Genomic DNA, 23,683 nt, shown 5'->3' on the forward strand with positions numbered 1-23,683 from the left:
CATGATAATGGAGAGTATGTATTTTGGAACCTCTGAAGGACACCTGTGTCATTACAGTAGGCTGTTGAATTAAACCGCATTTTATGCATGAACTCATACAAGAATTTAATTTAGATGTTTCCTTCCATTTGGATCGGCTGTGTATTATTTTGAGTCTGCATCATAATACTGTCAACAGTGATTACTTTTTACTGTTAACAAAGCTCATCCAAAAGCCATTGACTTATATAAACTTTCACCAAATGACATATGCCATTAGACAGAACAGTGGGATATCCAGAATATACCCACAGTCTGACAGCTACTCCTTTATTGAAAATAATTTACCTTGGTGATGCTTTTTTGCGCGCGTGTTTTAGTGGTAGTGATGGTGGTGGTGAGGCCAAATATACATTATCACAACTCTTCAATCCATCAATGGTAGCTTCTCCATTTCCAATTAGATCCAAATAGTTAGCTATACATGTGTACTGTTCACGCACTGACTAAAACAATTCGATAGTTTCTCTACAAAAATTACCAAAATGAAGGAAACTTTTTTTTTTCAATTTCATTTATGAAGAAAATGTTTGCATACAGACAAATGTATTTGCAAAATAACACGAGTTGAATATATTACCCAACCCAACTCACCAAACAACTCTTTCCAAGTTGTTCCTAGAAAATAATAATGTTCATTCTCAAGTTTCACCCACTGCTCAATCAAGATTTACTACAAGAAATATAGGAAAAAGGACATCGTTGTAGCTCCTAGGTACGACAGAATTACTTACGTGATGAGCGCTTCCCATTCAAAAAAATTTTCTTCGTTAATTGGTCCCGCAATTATGCCTTCGGGCGGATTTAATGTTAATTCTGAAATTCATGGCAAAAATAAAAAGAAATCAAGACAGTTCAACAACAATAACATGTAAAAATGTCTACGCAAAATTATACATTAAGTGTCAAATAACATAACATCCCAATATGTATCCCTGGGTATTGTAGAAGAATCAATATTCCTCTTACGTTTATATTCTGCCATCAGCCTCCGTAATGCCGACCCTGCCATTTTCACATTTGTTTAACACCTGCCCACTCACCACATCTGTTTTTTTTATCACTGTCGTGATTTGTTTTCACTGTATGACAGCGACTTTTCTTAACAAAACAACGAAATGGCTAAGATGCAGTATTTGTCTCTGACGATATACTATCTTTGATGCGTACACTCTCTCATCTTTGTACTTGAATGTTTGCGCGGTGCTGCTGTGTTTATGCACGTGTGTTACAGAAAGTGTAAACTGCATGAGTAAAAATGCTTGTGTTGTTCGAAACGCCGGCAGGATATGCCATATTCAAGGTGTGTGTTACGTTACTAAATGATTATTTCTTTGCGGAAAAGAATAAAATAGTGTTATTAATCGGCTTTAATAATACGCTTTGTGTAATAGTCGTTTTTTTTAATGAAAAGAAGCATATTGAATAGGTTATGTATTCGTGTCGTGTGACGATATGGCGTTACTTTCGTAATACGTATTCATTGGTGCTTGTATTAACCATGTGTGCTGTCTGTTAATTGCCACACTTCGACTTAACACCGTTTTTGCAATGAGTTTTACTGCTGAAGAAAGCTAACAGTATACTCGTGTGTGAATTAAGGGAAATTATAGTCATTTTTCATTTACGTGCGCATGTAATTGCTTTGGGAATGATACGTGAGGCATTTTTTTTCGCATCCTTGATCTTTCCCAGTGCCTCTTCAAGTTTATGTAGTTTCTTACTGGCTTGTCAAATTAATCTGCGGTATTATTCTTCATCGCTTGTTGTATTTACAGCAACAACTTCCAAATTTCGGCCTATGCCGTTTGTAATAATGAAGTAACCATTATAAATGAAGATGAGTTTTGAATTTTATTAATATAGTGTATACCCTATCGTGTTCGGCTAATAAATAATACAGTGGTTAAGAAAAAATAAAATTTCACTCTTACCGCCTTTACTTAGTTTTTCACTACTTTTCATGAATTGAGATTTTTAAATGCCACAGTGGTTTATCTGCTGTATGTTTATATTTCATCTCCCGTAATTGCGTTACTAATGAGATGATACACGCACAAACAAGAAGGAAAAATCATTTTAAGTGCGTAGCTCTAGATTACCTTCAAAATATGTGCCATTTATAACTTTTGCTTTAAAATCTCCAATCGCCCGTGATTATGTAGAAAAAATGGCATTCTTGTGTCTCAAAAGCTGCTGCTGATGTAGCATGTCTCACACAAGCAAAGGCACACAGTCCTTGCCTTATTCTTAATTCCCATTGCAGTTGATAATTTTTGGTGTTGTTTACCTGAGCATATTTCTGTAATTTGCATTTTGTTATTGGTAGCCCTAATGGAGGCTGACATCTTGAAAAGACAAGCTGTTTTGACTGCATCCTTAAAAAATCATTTCTTTTTTCAAGAGAAGTTCAAGAAAACATGTTATCTTTGTGTTGAAATTCTCTCTACTGCATACAACAAATGTTTTAAGATCAGCTAGTTTCATTGTTCATGGTCATATATTCAGCAGTAAAAATAAAATAAGAGTTCACTTAGGTGAGGGAGAGGGTGTTGTTTTATTCCATTTTTGCTATGTTGGAGCTAATACAAATGTTATGATATAGACCACTGTAAGTGTACATAAAACATTTCATATTTCCAGCTGCTAGATGAGAAGAAACTGTCAGAAACAGAAAATCTTTATCAAGATTTTGAAACTCCTGAAGCAGCTAGCAAGGTGTAAGTATGAGTGTTACACATATCTTAACTTTGGTAGTCTGTGGCAGCCCTGTACATCATGACTTCTTGTAATCTGTCTCTTTTTTTTCCCATCAGAGTGAAGTTGAAACATTTTGAGAAGTTCTCAGATACAACAGAAGCACTTGCTGCCACGACAGCTGCGGTAGAAGGCAAACTTTGTAAACCACTGAAGAAAACATTAAAGAAAATAATTTCAAAAGATGTGCAAGATCAACTTCTTGTGGCTGATGCCAAGCTGGGAAATGCCATCAAGGATAAACTCCAGCTGTCATGTGTTTCAAACACCGCTGTTCAGGAACTTATACGCTGCATCAGATCACAGATGGATGGATTGATAGCAGGATTACCAAAAAAGGAAATGGCTGCCATGGCCCTTGGTCTTGCTCACAGGTATGTGTTTACCTGACTAGCTTGCTCATAGGGAAACAGTAAAAGCCTTGTTCAGGACCAATGTCATATTTACGTGTCTCATGCAGAGAAATGTTGTCATCTCTCGGCGTGACATGATGGGAATGAGTGGGGGTGTTTTAGATACATTACTACGCTGCCAACGAGAGAGTAGCAGACAGTGCGTTTCGAAGGAATATTGCCGTGTTCACCTGTCGATAAACCACATCCTCTGAAATCTTAACATATTCAGAAGAAACAACCAGATACTTTGACAATCATGATTATTAATTTGATTTAAGCTGTGCTGTTAGGTGCCAACCCAACCACAACCTTGTAATTTGCAACATTTTGGAAGAAACAGTGAAATGTTTATGACAGTAAAGAGTTGTAATTCAATTGCTTATCATTTCAGTAACAGCATTATAAGCTGTGTTGTTAGGTGACAATCTTGTAATCTGTAAAATATTCGGCAACAAAGCAAGCCAAATACAGGCAACAACAACAATTTTTAATTTAGTTTTTGCAAGTGAAACTGTCACATTCCAACACCTTGGGCTCAGCTTAGGTTGATCTGTCATCTGAACAAGGTTTTCTTGAGCTTTCATTTTCATTGGCGTCGCCTATCCAGACCAAACTCTCACTTTCCAACTAACCTAGACCTTCTGCTGAGCTACAGATCAGTCTGTCACCACAATGAGATTTATAGCTTTCACATTCTTTGGCTGTGTCAGCTCACAACTGTACTGTCACATTCCAACTTCATTACAGCCTCATAATTGGCTTCCTTAGAATATTGTAAAAGCGATGTTTTGTCTATAACCATAGTTGATGCTTGCAGACACATCATCAGTTTTACAGTATTCTGTGGAAGTCAAGTCATAGAAGCTGCCCACTGAAGGGATCATGGTCATTGAGTTCACCCCCTCAACATCAGTTAAATCTGAAGGTGACATATTGAGTCACTGAAACTGGTTGCAGTACAATAAAATGGCATTAGGGAAGCATCCAATTTCAACCGTCTGCTTTGACACGTGACGTCATCAGTGTGGCAGAAACGCCTACTTCCAATGTATACAAACTGGCGATGATATCATCACTCCATATACATACCAACAAACACAAACAGTAATAAAAGTGACACGAGAATGTCTCACTCCAACAATAAAATGAAACTAATGCGACAACTGTGGGAAATTGGGGGTTTAGGGTGGGGACAAGCTAAACTCAACTTACGACATAATGTTACAGCCACAAAACCAACAGGAATCTTACACTTCACTCGACCTATATAGCTCAAACCAAGGCCACGATACCAAGAAACCAACATTTGCATTTCCGAAAAGCGGAATTGGACATCTCTCTTGACATATATAGCTTAAACAAAGCCTTTGATACCAAAAAGGCAACACCTACAACTCCAAAAAATGGAATCGAACGTTTCCCTTGACCTATATAGTTCAAATTTAGCTCTTGATACCTACCAGTAAACCACAAATAAAGAAAAAACCACAACCACAAACTTGACACATCTACATAACTCACAAAACACCACCAAAGCCAAAATCCCAACAACTCAAAAAACCCCATGTTTAACAGATCAATTAAAACACAACAGAAATACCATAAATGTAAAACAGACAAAACATCAGAATTACTACAGAATAAAACAAAAACTACTTACCAATAAAAGCCTCCGACAAAATTCAATTGCCGGCCCCTGCGGCTGAGTGGTTCTAGGCGCTTCAGTCCGGAACCGCGCGACTGCTACGGTCGCAGGTTCGAATCTTGCCTTGGACATGGATGTGTGTGACGTCCTTAGGTTACTTAGGTTTAAGTAGTTCTAAGTTCTAGGGGACTGATGACGTCAGATGTTAGTCCCATAGTGTTCATGCTGGCTGGGAAGAGGGCGCCCCCCCCCCCCCCCCCTCCACACACACACACACACACACACACACACACACACACACACACACACAGAACCATGTCTAGCAAAAACACCACACACATAAACAAAAGGGAAGTAAACATAACTCACTGAAAACATAGTAAACGCTTACAAATCCATATTACTGTACTGACTACACAGACTCAAATAACCCCACGTTACCACAGTGATAACCAAGACTCAAATGAACTCAATACCACATGTTGACTCAACATGTCAGTATCCACTACCAGTGTGTGCCACCAAATACAACAACATGAGATCTACAAACACGAACCTAATAAAAAACAAAGCGCCATTGTGACATCACACGCCACAACACTATTACACCATGGGTCGAAGTAAAGGATAGAGTTGGATGCTTCTAATGACCCTATAAAATAACATCAAAACAGTGGCTGTAGGCATTGTATTTTATTATGTAAGTGAATGGCTGAACTCCTGGACATGGACAGACGTAACAAAAACTTTCGGTGAATTGTTTCACTTGTTTAATTAGGAAACTAACTTTAGATATTCCTGCAGAGACATGCATAGATGCGTATAATAGTCCTGTATCGCTGACATCAGACTGTTTTACTGTCACTTATTGTGCCCTGCTCTACAGAGATGATGTGAAACTATTTGTCCTTGAGATCTAGAAGCCTATATTTACACCTTGTTTCCTGACTTCTGGATGACATTAAATACATATCCACACTGTCACTTAGTGGCCAAAATACAGGTCTTATAGAATATAAGGCCAGCTTTGTGACGTGGTTCGAGATTATTAGCAAATATAACTCTTATCTTTCTTAACATGGTGAGTTTGTCTGATCTGTGAGAATGTTTGCAAATGGTGCTGTTACATATTTTAAAAAATTAACACTCCAGAAATAAGTAGTGACTTGCAGGAAGATCTGCAGAGGGTTGATGATTGATGTACAGACATACAATTGACTCTCAGTGTAAAGAAATTTTGGAAAAACTGATGTTCTTTTTGTTGCTTTTATTTTATTAAATTACAATCGCATGAGTGTTCCACAAATCCTGTAACTTGTTTTGACAAGCAAAACATTATCTTCAGACTAAAAACATGTGCTGCAAACGATGATGTGACTTCCCTTTAAATTGCATTTAGGGAAAGTTCTGTCACTGTTAGCATCACGTGGTTTTAGTCTGAAGTCGATTTAAAGTTCTAAATTTGCATGTTTTACTGTTGGTGCAGCTTCTGCTGCGTAATGTTTCATTGGTTGTATCAGTACCCATTTGTATTGTGATATATTGTGAAATTTCGAACTTTAGTGAGTGAAGCAATAAACTAGTACCATTATCGTTAAACTACATTCTGCTCTTTTAAAAAACAATTATGTGGGAAATAGGTTAGTTACAGAATTTTCAGATGTTTTCAAAACTATGTTATTGTTAAATTAGCAGTACAAGTGTTTTGGATACGTAATTTAGTTTATAGCAAATCAGCTTTTGTGATTCACAGTCCAACCTTTGTATGCATCCCCCTAATTTCGTTGTATATCTTTGCAAATAAGCATGCATTTTAGAGAATTTTTGGAAGGTACCACTGTCTTTTGCATAATCTATGAGCAGTTTGTAACAAATCGGCAGTTGTGATTTAGCTACTGTAGCGGATTTTCTAACACATTGTGTTACATCAAGTTTTCCCTTAAAGACGTGTTGCCCTATATATTATCTGCATTTATCAAAAATTAACTCTGTTTTCAAGTTTGCTAACAACTATAATTAACCTCAAAATGTTTTATAGGAAACTAGTAATTTTTATCACAGGTTTTTGTGTTGTCTTAATAGAAATCTCATTTTGCTTTATCTATCAATTGTTATCGGGAGTTAGCAACTTAAAATATAATCAGGAGGTTTAATTTAAAGTTATTTGTTCACTGCCTTGTCGTACATGGGACCAAGCAAAATGCAGTCCCACTGTGAATGCTGTTCTCAAACGCGGAATGAGTTGGTTGACGTTCATAAGCAGCTGGAAATCGCCCTGAGTACTGTCAAATGATTGACAGCTATTGACAGCTGTTGCGAATCGGTGTGTTGGAAGAGCTCCTGAGAGTCATGTACAGTACCTGTGATACCTATACCAGGAGCACATCAAGTTCTATCCTCTTCTGTGGATTCTGTCTCCTCTGCAGAAAGTACAGGGTCTGTCATTACCTGTCCACTTGGCTATGAGTGGCATGTCAGTGGGTGATCTAAGCATCCTGTACAGGGTGGACAGGGGCCAGGGAGGACTCAGGGTGTTGTACCGATCCCCCTAACCAACAAGTCAGAGATGTCTTTCACTGAAACTGATACAGTGGGATTCACTTCACCTGTTGGGGGAACCTGTTTTGTCCGATGTCAGGAGGCGGCAAACGCAAAAGTGTAGGGCTCTATTAATTGCCGGCAGTTCAAACATATGACGAGTGATGGTACTCTGTAGGGAAATGGCAGTAAGGGACAGGAAAGGACACAAGGTCCACTTAGTGTGTATGCCTGGGGTCTCATCCATCAATTGAGGGGATGGGGTACAATCAGTTGCAGACTGTGGCACACAGTGGAACAAATGATGCAGTTGTCTGGGCTCTGAGGTCATTCATGGGTCATTCCAGCAACTGGCAGAGAAGGTTGAGAAGGCTACCCTTGTGCATGGAGTTTCAATGAAACTCACAATTTGCAGCATTGTCCTCAGAACTAATCGTGGCCGTTTGGTTCTGAGTTGAGTGGAAGGACTGAAACAGAGCCTTTGAAGGTTCTGTGACAAGCTAGGCTGCAACTTCCGGGACTTGTGTCAAAGGGTCTAGAACTGTAGGGCCCTCCTAAGTAGGTTGGCTGTGCACTACATATCAGAGGCTGCTATTCACGTAGCTGATTGTGTGTGAGGTGCACACAAGGGTTATTCAGATTAGGCGACTCTCCATCCAATCCAGAAAGGCAAATGGGAAATGGAGGTGGTGTATTTGTTGCAATAGACAAAAACTCAAATCCTAGATAGAAATTGAAGTTGCATGTGAAATTGTTTGGATCCTTCTATTGCCCAAGACTCATTCCCTGATGTAATCGAAAACATTAGAGAAAACCTCAGTTCACTTATACCTAAGTTCCCTAATCATACTGTAATCTTCGGTGAACACTATAATTATCCAACAATTAATTGGGAAAATTACAGGTTTGTCATTGGGGGGTGTGATAAAACATCATGTGAAACTTTACTGAATGCCTTCTCTGAAAACTGCCTAGAAAGGTAGTTTGGAACCCTACTCATTATATATTGGATCTAATCACAACAAATCGACCTGACCTCTTTGAGGATGTACACATTGAAACTGGTATCAGTGACCATAAAGTGGTTGTGGCAGCAATGATTACCACAGTACAAAGGACAAATAAAACAAGCAGAAAGATATATTTTCATTAAACTAGATAAAAAATCAGTAGTATCATATTTCAGTGAGGAAACTGAAACTTTCAGCATAGGCCAGGAGCATGTAGGGGAACTCTGGCTCAAGTTTAAAAGATAAGTTGACCACATACTGGATAGATGTGTACCCAGTAGAACAGATCATAATGGGAGGGAACCACCATGGTATACATCACTGTAAAGAAACAGATTACTACGTAATAGGTGTAAAACAAAACATAGGGCCATGGAGAGGCTGAATGAAACACATTTGGCTATCATGAGAGCAATGCGTGATGCCTTCATTGGCCGCTGTAGCAGAATATTGTCAAGTGATCTTTCTCAGAAAACAATAACCTATCGAACAAAAGACTGTATCAGGCTCTTACAAAAAGGCACAGATCACACCCGTCTACAAGAAGTGTAGTAGAAGTGATCCACAAAACTACTGTCCAATATCCTTGACATCAGTTTGTTGTAGAAATCTGAAAACATATTCTGAGCTCAAACATAATGAAGTATCTTGAACGGAATGACCTCCTCAATGCCGACCAGCATGGCTTTTGAAAACATTTATCATGTGAAACCCAACTCGTACTTCTCTCACATGACATACTGAAAGCTTTATATCAATGCATCCAGGTAGATGCAATATTTTTTGATTTCCGAAAAGCATTTGACTCAGTAGTGCACCTACACTCACTGTCAAAAGTACGATCATAAGGTGCTTCAAGTGAATTTTGTGGTTGGATTGATGACTTTTTGGTGGGGAGGACATAGCATGTTATCTCAGATGCAGAGTCATCCTAAGATGTAGAAGTAACTTCGGGTGTACCTCAGGGAAGTGTGTTGGGACCCTCACTGTTCAGATAATGCAGTTAACTGTAATGAAGTATTGTCAGAGAGAAACTGCATAAATATTGTCGTATCGTGATAAGATTTCAATGTGGTGCAGAGATTAGCAACTTGCTTTAAATCTTTAGAAATATAAAATTGTGCACTTTAGATAACAAAAATACATAGTATCCTATGACTATAATATCAGTGAGTCAATGAATTGCCCAACTCATACAAACACTGGGGTGTAACACTTTGTAGTGATATGAAATGGAATGATCACATAGGTTCAGTCATGGGTAAAGCAGGTGATAGACTTTGGTTCATTGGTAGAACTCTGGGAAAGTGCAATTGTTATACAAATGAGATTACTCTCAAATCACTCATTTGATTGGTTCTAGAGTATTGTTCTAGTATGTGGGACCTGTAACAGATTGGGCTAACAGGGTATATTGAATGTATACAGAGAAGGGCAGCACAAATGGTCACAGAGTGTCTCAGTGATACTGAAGGATCTGAACTGACAGGCTCTTGAAAATAGATGTAAACTATCCCAAGAAAGCCTGTTAACAATGTTTCAAGAACCAGCTTTAAAGGATGATTCTAGGGATATACTGCAACCCCCCTACGTATTCCTCACATACGGATCTTGAGGATATGATTAGAATAATTACTGCATGCACAGAGGCATTCAGTCAATCATTCTTCTCGTGCTGCATATGTGAATGGAACAGTAAGATACCCTAATAATTGATACAATAGGGATGCACCTTCTGCCATGCACCTCACGGTGGTTTGCAGAATATAGATGTAGATGTGTAGGTACATAAATAGATGGAAAGACCCATTGCTGTTAGAGCACATTATTGGCAACAAATAATTGTAAATGGTTGTTGTTGTTTTTGTTGTGGCCTTCAGTTCAGAGACTGGCTTGATGCAGCTCTCCATGCTACTCCTGCATCCTGTGCAAGCCTCTTCATCTCCAAACAACTACTGCAATCAACATACTTCTGAATATTCTTGGTGTATTCATCTCTTGGTCTCCCTCCATGGTTTTTACACTCCACACTTCCCTCCAGAACTAAATTGCTGATCACTTGATGCCTTAGAACATGTCCTACCAACCAATCCCTTCTTCTAGTCAAGTCGTGCCACAGATTCCTCTCCTCCTCAGTTCTATTCAGTGCATCCTCATTAGTTATGTGATATACCCATCTACTCTTCAGCATTCTTCTGTAGCACCACATTTTGAAAGCTTGTATTCTTTTCTTGTCTACACTGTTTATCATCCATGTTTCACTTCCATATGGGGTTACACTCCATACAAATACTTTCAGAAAAGACTTACTTACACTTAAATCTATACTCGAAGTTAACAAATTTATCTTCTTTAGAAACGTTTTCCTTGCTATAGCCAGTCTACATTTTAAAGCCTCTCTACTTTGACCATCATCAATTGCTTTGCTTCCCATATAGCAAAACTCATTTACTACTCTAAGTGTCTCATTTCCTAATCTAATTCCCTCAGCATCACCTGATTTAATTTGACTACATTCTATTATCCTTGTTTTGCTTTTATTGATGATCATCTTATATCCTCCTTTCAAGACTGTGTCCACTCCATTCAGCTGCTCTTGGAGTTCCTTTACTTTCTCTGACAGGGTTACAATGTCGTCTTATTTTTATTTCTTATCCGTGGATTTTAATTCCTACTCCAAATTTTTCTTTTGTTTCCTTTATTACTCACTCAATATTCAGATTAAATAGCATTGGAGACAGGCTGCAACCATGCCTCAGTTCCTTCTCAACCTTTCATGTCCCTCGACTCTTACAACTTCCATCTGGTTTCTGTACAAATTGTAAATAACCTTTCGCTGCTGTATTTTACACCTGTCACCTTCAGAATTTGAAAGAGAGTATTCCAGTCAACATTGTCAAAAGCTGTTTCTAAGTCTACAGATGCTAGAAACGTGGGTTTGCCTTTCCTAAACCTATCTTCTAAGATAAGTCAAAGGGACAGTATTGTCTCGCATGTTCCAACATTTCTACGGAATCCAAACTGATCTTCCCCGAAGTCAGCTTCTACCAGTTTTTCCATTCGTCTGAAAATAATTATTGTTAGAATTTTGCAACCATAACTTATTAAATTGATAGTTTGTTAATTTTCACACCTGTCAACACCTGCTTTCTTTGGGACTGGAATTATTATATTCTTCTTGAAGCCTGAAGGTATTTTGCATGTCTCATACATTTTTTGTCATGACTGGCTCTCCCAAGGCTGTCAGTAGTTATAATGGAATGTTGTCTACTCCTGGGGCCTTGTTTCGACTTAGGTCTTTCAGTGCTCTGTCAAATACTTAACACAATATCATATCTCCCATTTCCTCTTCATCAACATCGTCTTCCATTTCCATAATATTGCCCTCAAGTACATTGCCTTGTATAGGCTCTCAATATATTCCTTCCACCTTTTTGCTTTCACTTCTTTTCTTAGGATTGATTTTCCAGCTGAGCTCTTGATATTCATACAGGTGGTTCTCTTTTTTGCCATAAGTTTTTGTTTTTAATTTTCCTGTAGGCAGTATTTATCTTACCTCTAGTGATATCTGGTTATACATCCTTACATTTGTCCTCTAGCCATCCTGCTTACTCGTTTCGCACTTCCTGTCAATCTAATTTTTGAGATGTTTGCATTCCTTTTCGCCTGGTTCATTTACTGCATTTTTATATTTTCTTCTTTCATCAATTAAATTCAATATCTCTTCTGTCTCCCAAGGATTTCTACTAGCCCTCGTCTTTTTACCTACTTGTTCCTCTTGTGACGTTTGCCTGCTTTATTTGTTCGTTGATAGTGTCGATGTAGTTGCACAATTTTGTTTCACAGTTCTTTACTTTCAGTTCACGACCCCCTATATTACACAGTTATACAACCAGTTCACTATTGGTTAACTGTTGATAAACCTCATCAATAATGTGCAGGCAAACATCGGCATACTGCTACAACAGTTTGCTGTTGAACATCTATGAGCAGTAAATACCTAACCACACATTTCACTATTTCTCAAATAAATCGAACAGACACTGTAATTGTTTTAACACAAGGCCTGTTTATGTTAGACTAATTCCACTGTTCAGTTAATGCATTATTGTTATTCTAACTGATACAGACTTCACGTCTGAAAATAGGCCGTGGACTGACTGTCTCGAGACCAAAAATCAGGCCTTTACATATTCTCACACTAATAAACACTGAAACTATACAGTGTTCAATGTTTAATTTACAGAAATTACAGTTAAAACATAATGCATTCAATTAAGTGAATACATTGAAAAATGCCTTCTTTCTAACAGTTTCTTCTACCACAAAGGTGAAGTTGAATTATTTGTTTAAATAATAAAATTAACAGATTTAGTTATGCAAACAATACTATTGACAAACCTGGTAATTATTTTGGAATTAAGGGCTGGCTTTGCTAATATGTTTTCAAATGCACCCAAATAAATACTTAAAGAGTGCTAGTGTTTTGTCTTCCAAATGTTTATAACATAATTTATATTTGTTTACAAGTCAACAATAGAATCTAAGCCACGAAACAATTACTGATTTCACCCTATAACAAAAGATATTAACTAGGAATAGTCAAAATAAATTAGAAAATTGATTACATACACACAACTAGCACAAAAACAGATCTGGTGCTACAGTCTTTAAGGCTGAGGACCAACCTTTCTGTTTTATGGAAATGCAGATTATACTCATGTATGTTAAAGGTAATTAGACAAAATGAAAATAAAATAAATTTAAGGAGGTAGATGGCAAAACAAGAGAGGAAGTGAAGAGATCCCAGCTTGCTTTGTCACTCTGCTGCCTTCACTATATCATCTCTCAAAGCTACCCATTCTTCTTCCACTTTATTTCTTTCCCCTGTTCTTGTCAACCATTCCCTAATGCTTTCTCTGAAACTGTCTACGACACCTCTGGTTCTTTCGGTTTATCCAAGTCCCATCCTTAAATTCCTACGTTTTTGCAGTTTCTTCAGTTTGAATCTGCAGTTCATAACCAATAAATTGTGGTCAGAGTCCACATCTGCCCCTGGAAATGTCTTACAATTTAAAATCTGGTTCATATACCTCTGTCTTACCATTACATAATCTATCTGAAACCTTCCAGTGTCTCGAGGTCTCTTCCACATATACAACCTTCTCTCATGATTCTTAAACAAAGTGTTAACTATGATTTAGTTATGCTCTGTGCAAAATTCTACCAGGCGGATTCCTCTTTCATTCCGTACCTCCAGTCCACATTCACCTACTACTTTTCCTTCTCTTCCTTTTTCTACAATCAAATTCCAGTCCCCCTTGATTATTAAATAGTTGTCTCCCTTAACTATCTGAATAATTTCTTTTATCACATCGTACATTTCTTCAGTCTCTTCAGCATCTGTGGAGCTAGTTGGCATATAAACTTGTACTACTGTGATAGGTTTGGGCCTCGTGTCTATCTTGGCCACTATAATGCATTCACTATGCTGTTCGTAGTAGCTTATCTGCGATTCTAGTTTTTTATTCATTATTAAACATATTCCTGCATTACTGTTATTTGATTTTGTAGTTATGACCCTGTATTCACCCGACCAGAAGTCTTGTTCCTCCTGCCACCAAATTTCACTAATTCCCACTGTATCTAACTTTAACCTCCATTTCCCTTTTTAAATTTTCTGACCTACCTGTCTGATTAAGGGATCTGACATTCCACGGTCCGATCCGTAGAGTGCCAGTTTTGTTTGTCCTAAGAACGACATCCTCCTGAGTAGTGCCCGCGTGGAGATCTGAATGGGGGACTGTTTTACCTCCAGAATATTTTATCCAAAAGGACGCCATCATCATTTAACCATACCATAAAGCTGTATGCTGTCGGGAAAAGTTAAGAAATAAAAATAAATAAATAAATGGTAGCACCCATGAAATGTTCTAAACTAGAGTGACCACAAAAACTAGCTGTAAGAAAGTGCCAGACAGATTCATTATAAGAGTTTGTGGATAATGTTAATTCATCTATGAAAGAAATGGCTTTCAAAGCATCCGTTCAGTCAATCGTTGAGTATTGCTTTTTTTTCATACTGGAACCTTTACCAAGCAAAATTAATAGAGGAATTAGAGAATATCCACGGGAGCATGTTTCGTCATTGTTTCATTTAGTAAACATGAGAGCGTGAGTTGCTGCCAAAGAAGTGTTTTATATAGTGGGGTGGTTGATTGGTAAATTTCCAAGAGTGTATGTTCTATGAAGAGTCAGCTGACATATTCCTTCTTCCTACATACATATTGCAAATTTGCCATGACTGAAAATTCAGAGACATTAACTTATGTAGAGGCTTACCAGCAGTAGCTTTCGTGCACCATTCACAACTGAAACACAAAAATGCGAAAATAATAGTGCAGCTAGAAGTACCTTCCACCTCACGACATAAGTTGTCTTCTTTGAGTGTAGATGTAGATGAAGAGAGCAGTAGTTCGCCCAGAGTCAGACCTTATAATCAGGCTTGTGTATGGTTTACATGGATTGGCTGCATTCAGTTCTAATTTGCCTATTGGAAATGTTGGTAGTGTTTTAACATAATTTTTTTTTTATGTTAAGAAACATGTAATTATTACACATTGATCATATGTTGCGTGCCTGGTATAAATGCAGCTGTAGCTTTTGAAGTGTAAACAACATTAATCTTTTGGTAGAGCACAGGTTGTAGTGACATTGTAAAAATCCACCACATATTAATTAATGACCTATATGACACTTTGGAATCAACATATGTCCAGGATTGGAATTTTTTGGATTAAAAATTTACCTTGTTCTCAAATGGAGTTACTTAAAAATTGTGCACCGTATTCCACTATGTTGCTAGTAATTGTGAATCAGCTTGGTGCGGGTATTCTGTGTTGTATTCTTTATTAATGCTAGGATTTTTGTTTATGCGTATATGTAAATTAATTTCTCTGCCACAGTGTGTTTGCAGCATTTTGTACTCTTGTACTGCCAAACATGTGTTACTATTGTATGTAACATAGCTTTTCTGTTTTTCAGCCTTTCTCGGTACAAATTGAAATTCAGTCCAGATAAAATTGATACTATGATTGTGCAGGCAGTGTGTCTGTTAGATGACCTTGATAAGGAACTAAATAATTACGTAATGCGTACCCGTGAATGGTATGGATGGCACTTTCCAGAACTTGGAAAGATAATTACTGACAATGTTGCCTTTGTCAAAACCATCAAACTGATTGGTAAGTTTTCAGCCCCTTTTTTTATTCCTTGATAGTGTACTGAGACAAAAACTACTAGATGAAAATTGTGAGAGGTATGTTCTTAATGAAAACGATTCAAATGACTGGCGTTTTTCCCAATAATAAGCTTAGCTAGCCACTGACAATAGAAAATATGAAAATGTAATGAAGAGTGGGAGTTTTTATATTTGTCAGTTCAACAGTACAGAAAACGAGAGAGAACGAGAAACATGTACTCAAGCAATTGTATGCTCATCAAAACTTCCCCCTCCCTTATGATATGAACGGTGTTGTTTGTAACAGTAGTTCAAAGAAATTCCAGCACAATAAAATGCATTTACGTTGTAATTTAGTTACTAGAGTCATTACCAAAGGAAATTATTGTAATAGTGCAGCTGCTGGGAAGTTCTCTACATTACTTATTTTTTTAGGAATACATAAAGTTGGGCACCAAGTATAACAGTAGATGTTGAAGTCTTCTTGTGTGTAGTTAATAGTCATGTACTTGTCAACAGTTCAGGGATGAATAACATAATACCAAATGCTCACTGTACAAATTTAACTCTTGGTTTATCCAATTGATGCTCTTTTTGTTTTTCTTTTTACCAACCTCAAAATATCTCATAACTTTAAATTTATTCTGATTGTACTCTGACTGTGAGGAAAAGTTCACAGTAATCACATGATGATAAATTTGTTCAGGTACTGAGCTAAACTGTGTGTATGTTGTAATGCACTTCTCATGCCTTTCCAGCTCTGAAATTATCTTGTGTTTTCTTGTGTGTGCAGTCAGATACTCATGACTGATTGGCAGAAAATTTTGATGAGATGTGAGTGTCATTTGTTGCTTCTTGACATTGCTGATGGAGCTGCTGCTGCTGCTGTGCTATAGGCTCTGAGCACAACCCTTTAGTCTTTCTGTAGTTTTGGCAACTACTCCATCTGCAGTCCATACCTCTTGCAGCTCATGAGTCACAGACATTTTGCATGAGCTACAAACCTGTTATAATATCTTTCACTTGCTGCTGGACCAACAGTTGGCATTCTAGCCTTATCAGAATCACTCGTTTATGCACTAATATACAGTTCTTGGATTTGCTGGGTGGTTACAAGACTAACACTCATAAAAATTGTAACTTTCTATTAGTTCAGCTTGCTGGGAAAGACAAATATAAGATTTTTGTGTGCACAACTTGCTGTATTAGAGGATGTTAATATGTTGTAAGCTCCACCGGCCGGCCAGAGTGACCGAGCGGTTCTAGGCGCTACAGTCTGGAACCGCATGACTGCTACGGTCGCAGGTTCGAATCCTGCCTTGGGCATGGATGTGTGTGATGTCCTTGGGTTAGTTAGGTTTAAGTAGGGGACTGATGACCTCAGAAGTCAAGTCCCATAGTGCTCAGAGCCATTTGAACCATTAAGCTCCACCTCCAGTTTGGTAATGTATGAGATTCAACACCTCAGTGTGTTGTATATAATGCGCAAAATATTGGTTGTCCATGGAGGGCAGTACGAGCCTAATACAGAGTGCGAATTGTGGCCAAGGGGTGAGTGAATGTTCTTGTAATGAAACACTTGTCTTGGCTGATAGATTTTGACCAGGGTTAGAATATATGCAACTCATGAGCTGCTAAGTGTGAGGACTACAAATGGATCATTGCCAAGATAACCGAAAGGTGAAGGGTGGGAAAGGGAGTACACAAGGTACAGAGAAAGCAACAGCTCATTCAAATACATCAGATAATAATATACCGTATTTACTCGAATCTAAGCGGCACTCTTTTTCCGGTTTTTGTAATCCAAAAAACCCCCTGCGGCTTAGAATGGAGTGCAAAGTAAGCGGAAGTTCTGAAAAATGATGGTAGGTGCTGCCACAACTAACTTCTGCCGTCGAATGTATGTAGCACTACACAGGCATGCTTTGCAGGCACAAAGATAAATACTGGCGCCAAAATCTCTGCGTCAGTAAATAAATTTTAAAAAAAGTTGAAAGACGAGCTTTTTTCTCCGCCCCGAGTTTCAACCACTGCATTTTCATACATTATCCAACAAAGTAAATACAAATTTTTTATTGTTCATCTTTGAATGTAGCAGCATTTCAGTGTACTACGAAAATCCGACTGACAAGACTGTTTGAGAAGTTAGTAAATATGGGAAACTCTACGTTCTGAATTTTTTCCTACCTGTGAGAAGAGATGGCTGCTAATAGGAACTTTTATGAATTGTGAATCACATGCAGTATTCGCTTCACCATAAGAATAATACGAATATAAACATTTTGTCATGTATTCTTTCGTGTTTGCAGCTATCTCATTTAAATCCTGCCTGCCTAATAAACTACGAAACTAGAGTGCGACAGCAGCAAATGCGGAAGAATACACATATCATGTTATTTTTATATTCGTATTATTATTATTATGCCTAATAGTGATAGTCAGAAATGAAGCACGGCAATTGACTAGATTTTTAAATCTAAGATGACTCTAATTTCTGTGCAGAATTCGCGTCTGCGAAGATTTTCAAACGGAGAAAAATTTTCGATAAACTCTCATCCAGAACATCTTCTATCATACGCAGTCTATTATTTGGTTCTTGTTGATCATTATCAAAGAAAGCAGCAGCGTAAGTAACAACAAATAGCAGTCTCTTGCCATTGTTTCGCTAATGAGAGGATTCCTCTCTCTTTTTTGTAAGTGGCGGTACCTTGCACAAAAGCAAGCCACATGGCGAGCGGCGACCGGCCGTAAACACTCATTATCAGAAAGCGACAAACAATGCATGACACAGTACAGTAATGCATTTTCAGCTTAGAGTGACGTAAACACCTGTAACATAGAGAACAGCACTTATCAGATCGAAGAAAAATAAGCAATCAATTCAAACCAGATGAAGCACGTGAAAAAGGAAGGGTACCCATATAAATACAGACGGAGCGCCTGATGCGTAGCAATGGCTACCTGGTAAAGCTTAACTGCTAAGCTTATGACTCGAACCAAACTACTGTAGCTGTATCATGATTCATTTGACCTAAATTGTGTCTCATATTATAATGGACCAACTTTGTTTTGATTTGGAGGTGCGGCCTAAAACTTTCCTCTCCCCTTGAATTTCGAGTCTCAAATTTCAGGTGCGGTTTAGATTCGGGAAATTTTTTTTTCCTTGATTTGGAGTCTCATTTTTAAGTAATTTGCATCTTGAGAGTACATGTTTAGTGATCAGTTATTTATTTTGAACATCCAGTTTCCAACTGTCCTGCAGTCAAATGTGGTTATAAGCAACCTTTGATTTTAAGTGCACGCTAAAAAAATTCCTGTGAACACTCCATGGCCATTTAATTCTGTTCATTGCGGTTTTATTCCGAACAAGTTAATCTCCTGTTAGATTGGGGGTGATGTGATTAATTTCCTTTTTTAATCTTAGGTTCACTATTGTTTTCATAAATAAATTAAAGGTTAATGCTATCTCATGCAAACAACTGCTGATACATTCTCAGTTCATTCAAGGTTCTAAGAATGTACTCTTTCGTTTTGACAGTCGGTATCTTTGAACCAAAAAGTGAAGTGCAGCTATTATTCTTGTGTCCCTACCGTGAAATTGTTTTGTACTTATAATGAATGAATGGGAAACACTGCCTGAAAAAAAAAAAAAGATGATGATGATGATGACCAGTATTGTTGTGCTTGTTCACATCAGTGACTCAGTAATATCAACATCGCTAGAAGAACAATGGCTGTCAGTGTGTTAAGTATGATGACTGCACATGATGTCAAAATGTAGCTCCTTTTTGTGGGTGAACTTCACATTTCAAGTAGAATGGTAAGTAGCATTTGAGAAGTGTTGGGGATGCAGACCATAATGGATATTTACAATAATATGAAAAGGACCATAATAGGTATTTATAATAATATAAAAAGGATAGATTGCCAAATACCGTATAGAGAATATGTTGAGTCACAGACTAGCACGACAAAAAGACTGCTGTACATTTGAGCTTTTGGCCAAAAGTCCTTTTCTGTAGTAGAAAACACACACACACACACACACACACACACACACACACACACACACATATTCACATGACTACACTCTCTCTGCTGGGGCCGGACTGCATACAGCAAGTGTACCTGATGGGAGAAGCAGTCTGTGGATGGTGGGTAAGGAGGAGGCTGAGATAGGGAGGGGAAGGGATAGAAGGGTAGGGGTGGAGGAAGGTGTAGTACTATTTGTGGAAATGTACAGGGACATGGTGGGTACAGGGTAGGGCTGCTGTGTTTAGTTAGGGGGGGGGGGGAGAAATAGAGGAGGGGGAAAAGGCTAGTGGGTGCATTGGTGGAATAGGAGGCTGTGTAGTACTACAGGGTGAGGCAGCTAAGTCAAAATACCCATTGCATCTCCCCAACCATAATAGATACAAAGATGCTGTTTGGACAGTGAATTGCAGGGACAGGGGCTACTTGAATACATCACATTTCATGTTTGTACTATTTTTTTATTGCAGAGATATAAGGCCTTCTTTGGTTTTTTTAATTGGAACTCTACGTTAAATTTTAGCGTAACATAATGGGCTTAAAAAGACAGTTTCAAATATGTGTATATCATAACATTTAGGCGAATAGTTTTTGAGACACAGATATGTTCCCATATCGTATTTGCCCTTCGAAGTGGCATTGTCCAATGCGACTTCTCGATAACACCGCAAGGTGATGCACAAAGTAGCTGGAGGGAAGGGTATGAATGTGATTCTGGGGTAATGAGACATCGCATTTCCATCACAGTTTCTTGGAGCAGACATGTACATCAACAAAGAAAAGTTAGATATGCTTCTAGTGTATGGTGAAAGCAGAAGAAATGCCATTACAGCAATAAAGCGATATGGAGAGCTGTATCCTGATTGTGAGCTTCCTACACGCCAGCTTCTTGCACGTATTTGCAAGAAACTACTTGAATCGGGATCATGGAATGCCATACAGAGGACAAGGCAGAAAACTGCAACTGGCGAGGTGCATGAAGAGGGCATTCTAGTGTTGGTGCATAATGACCCTACTGTTTCGTCATGACGTATCGCTTCGGAATGTGATACAAGTCAGAGAAGTGTTCTACGCATATTGCACCGGCATAGATTTCACCTGTTTCACCTCTCATTACATCAAGCACTCTCTGGTGTGGATTTGAAACGGGGCCAGGAAATTTGCCAGCTTGCTCTGCAGTGCTTAAAAGATGTTCCAAAGCTATTTCAGCAGGTGCTTTTTTACTGATGAAGCGACTTTCACCAATCATGGTAATGTGAATTTGTATAATATGCGTTTCTGGTCAATAGAGAACCCTCATTGGCTTCAACAGGTACAGCATCAGCAACTGTGGAGTGTTAATGTGTGGTGCAGCATCACTGGAAATGTCATTGTGGGGCCGTACGTCATTCCGAGTATACTAAATGGCAATAACTATGCACAGTTCCTGTGAACCATTCTGCCCATTCTGCTGGAAGAGGTACCACTAAGTACGTGTCTCTGCATGTGGCTCCAGCATGACGGCTGTCCTGGTCACTCTTCCAGTGTGGCTACAGAGCCGTTAAGTGAAAAGTTCCTGGATTGTTGGATAAGACGACGTGCTCAAGTGAAGTGGTCAGCCCGGTCTCCTGATCTGACCCCTCTTGATTTTTTTCTGTAGTTAGCAATCAAACTTAAAGTGTATGATTAAATACCAACTACGCCAGACGATATGAAGCAAAGTATCATCGAAGCGTGGGCTGATATCTCATGTGACACCCTCTCAGCCATTCACAAATCATTTGAACCGCTTTGCTGCAGAGGGGAAGTATTTTAGCATTTACATCTACATCTATATCTATACTCTGCAAGCCACCTGACGGTGTGTGTGGCGAAGGGTACCTTGAGTACTTCTATCGGTTCTCCCTTATATTCTAGTCTCATATTGTTCGAGGAAAGAAAGATTGTTGATATGCCTCTAAGTGGGCTCTAATCTCTCTGATTTTATCTTCATGGTCTCTTCGCGAGATATACGTAGGAGGGAGCAATATACTGCTTGACTGCTGGGTGAAGGTATGTTCTCGAAACTTCAACAAAAGCCCGTACCGAGCTATTGAGCGTCTCTCTTGCAGAGTCTTCCTCTGAAGTCTATCTATCATCTCTGTAACATTTTCGTGATCACTAAATGATCCTGTAACGAAGCGTGCTGCTCTCCGTTGGATCTTCTCTATCTCTTCTATCAACCCTATGGTATGGATCCCACACCAGTGAGCAGTGGGCGAACAAGTGTACTGTAACCTACTTCCTTTGTTTTCGGACTGCATTTCCTTAGGATTCTTCCAATGAATCTTAGTCTGGCATCTGCTTTACCGACGATTAATTTTATATGGTCATTCCATTTTAGATCACTCCTAATCCCTACTCCCAGATAATTTATGGAATTAACTGCTTCCAGTTGCTGACCTGCTATATTGTAGCTAAATGATAAAGGATCTTTCTTTCTATGTATTCGCGGCACATTACACTTGTCTACATTGAGATTAAATTGCCATTCCCTGCACCATGCATCAATTCATTGCAGATCCTCCTGCATTTCAGTACAATTTTCCATTGTTACAACTTCTTGATATACTACAGCATCATTCGCCAAAAGCCTCAGTGAACTTCTGATGTTATCCACAAGGTCGTTTATATATATTGTGAATAGCAACGGTCCTACGACACTCCCCTGCGGCGCACCTGAAATCACTCTTACTTTGGAAGACTTCTTCCTATTGAGAATGACATGCTGCGTTCTGTTGTCTAGGAACTCTTCAATCCAATCACACAATTTGTCTGATAGTCCATATGCTCTTACTCTGTTTATTAAACGACTGTGGGGAACTGTATCAAATGCCTTGCAGAAGTCAAGAAACACAGCATCTACCTGGGAACCCGTGCCTACGGCCCTCTGAGTCTCGTGGACGAATAGCGCAAGCTGGGTTTCACACGATCATCTTTTTCAAAACCCATGGTGATTCCTACAGGGTATATTTCTAGTCTCCAGAAAAGTCATTATACTCGAACATAACACGTGTTCCAAAATTCTACAACAGGTCGACGTTAGAGACATAGGACTATAGTTCTGCACATCTGTTCGACATCCCCTTGAAAACGAGGATGACCTGTGCCCTTTTCCAGTCTTTTGGAATGCTATGCTCTTCAAGAGACCTACGGTACACCGCTGCAAGAAGGAGGGCAAGTTCCTTCGCGTACTCTGTGTAAAATTGAACTGGTATCCCATCAGGTCCAGCGGCCTTTCCTCTTTTGAGCGATTTTAATTGTTTTTCTATCCCTCTGTCATCTATTTCGATATCTACCATTTTGTCATCTGTGCGACAATCTAGAGAAGGAACTACAGTGCAGCCTTTCTCTGTGAAACAGCTTTCGAAAAAAACATTTAGTACTTTGGTCTTTAGTCTGTCATCCTCTGTTTCAGTACCATTTTGGTCACAGAGTGTCTGGACATTTTGTTTTGACCCACCTACCGCTTTGACATAAGACCAAAATTTCTTAGGATTCTTTGCCAAGTCAGTACATAGAACTTTACTTTAGAATTCATTGAACGCCTCTCACATAGCCCTCCTGACACTACGTAGCTTTGGCTATGTTTAGTTTGCTGTGAAGTTCCCTTTGCTTCCGTAGCAGTTTTCTAACTCGGTTGTTGTACCACGGTGGCTCTTTTCCATCTCTTACGATCGTGCTTGGCACATACTCATCTAATGCATGTTGTACGATGGTTTTGAACATTGTCCACTGATCCTCAACGCTATCTGTACTTGAGATAAAACTTTTGTGTTGAGCTGTCAAGTACTCTGAAATCTGCTTTTTGTCACTTTTGCTAAACAAAAAAATCTTCTTACCTTTTTTAGTATTTCTATTTACAGCTGAAATCATTGATGCTGTAACCGCTTTGTGATCGCTGATTCCCTGTTCTGTGTTAACTGTTTCAAATAGTTCGGTTCTGTTTGTCACCAGAAGGTCAAATGTGTTATCGCCTCGAGTTGGTTCTCTGTTTAACTGCTCAAGG

At 38.6% G+C, this 23,683-nt stretch overlaps 2 protein-coding genes across 3 annotated transcripts in view; one reads left to right on the forward strand and one right to left on the reverse strand.

Annotated features, from left to right (window-relative positions):
- LOC124794762 (ubiquitin-conjugating enzyme E2 G2) overlaps nucleotides 1–1,165 on the reverse strand; it is a 46,638-nt gene extending 45,473 nt beyond the window's left edge. The window contains exons 1-2 of one of the 2 annotated variants that reach the window (XM_047258379.1): nucleotides 1,009–1,164; nucleotides 774–855 (exon numbers count right to left, since the gene is read on the reverse strand). In XM_047258379.1, the coding sequence (XP_047114335.1) occupies nucleotides 774–855; nucleotides 1,009–1,051 (125 nt within the window). In that variant the 5' untranslated portion in view covers nucleotides 1,052–1,164. Of the gene's footprint in view, nucleotides 1–773; nucleotides 856–1,008 lie in introns of both variants that reach the window. The other variant, XM_047258380.1, reaches the window with a different exon arrangement.
- Nucleotides 1,166–1,195: 30 nt separating this feature from the next.
- LOC124794760 (nucleolar protein 58) overlaps nucleotides 1,196–23,683 on the forward strand; it is an 89,212-nt gene continuing 66,724 nt past the window's right edge. Inside the window, exons 1-4 of the mRNA XM_047258378.1 lie at nucleotides 1,196–1,342; nucleotides 2,683–2,759; nucleotides 2,856–3,170; nucleotides 15,429–15,628. Coding sequence (XP_047114334.1) covers nucleotides 1,298–1,342; nucleotides 2,683–2,759; nucleotides 2,856–3,170; nucleotides 15,429–15,628 — 637 coding nt within the window. The 5' untranslated portion in view covers nucleotides 1,196–1,297. The remainder of the gene's footprint in view (nucleotides 1,343–2,682; nucleotides 2,760–2,855; nucleotides 3,171–15,428; nucleotides 15,629–23,683) is intronic.

Source organism: Schistocerca piceifrons, chromosome 4 (assembly GCF_021461385.2).
Source record: "Schistocerca piceifrons isolate TAMUIC-IGC-003096 chromosome 4, iqSchPice1.1, whole genome shotgun sequence".
In the NCBI taxonomy this organism is placed as follows: Eukaryota; Metazoa; Arthropoda; class Insecta; order Orthoptera; family Acrididae; genus Schistocerca; species Schistocerca piceifrons.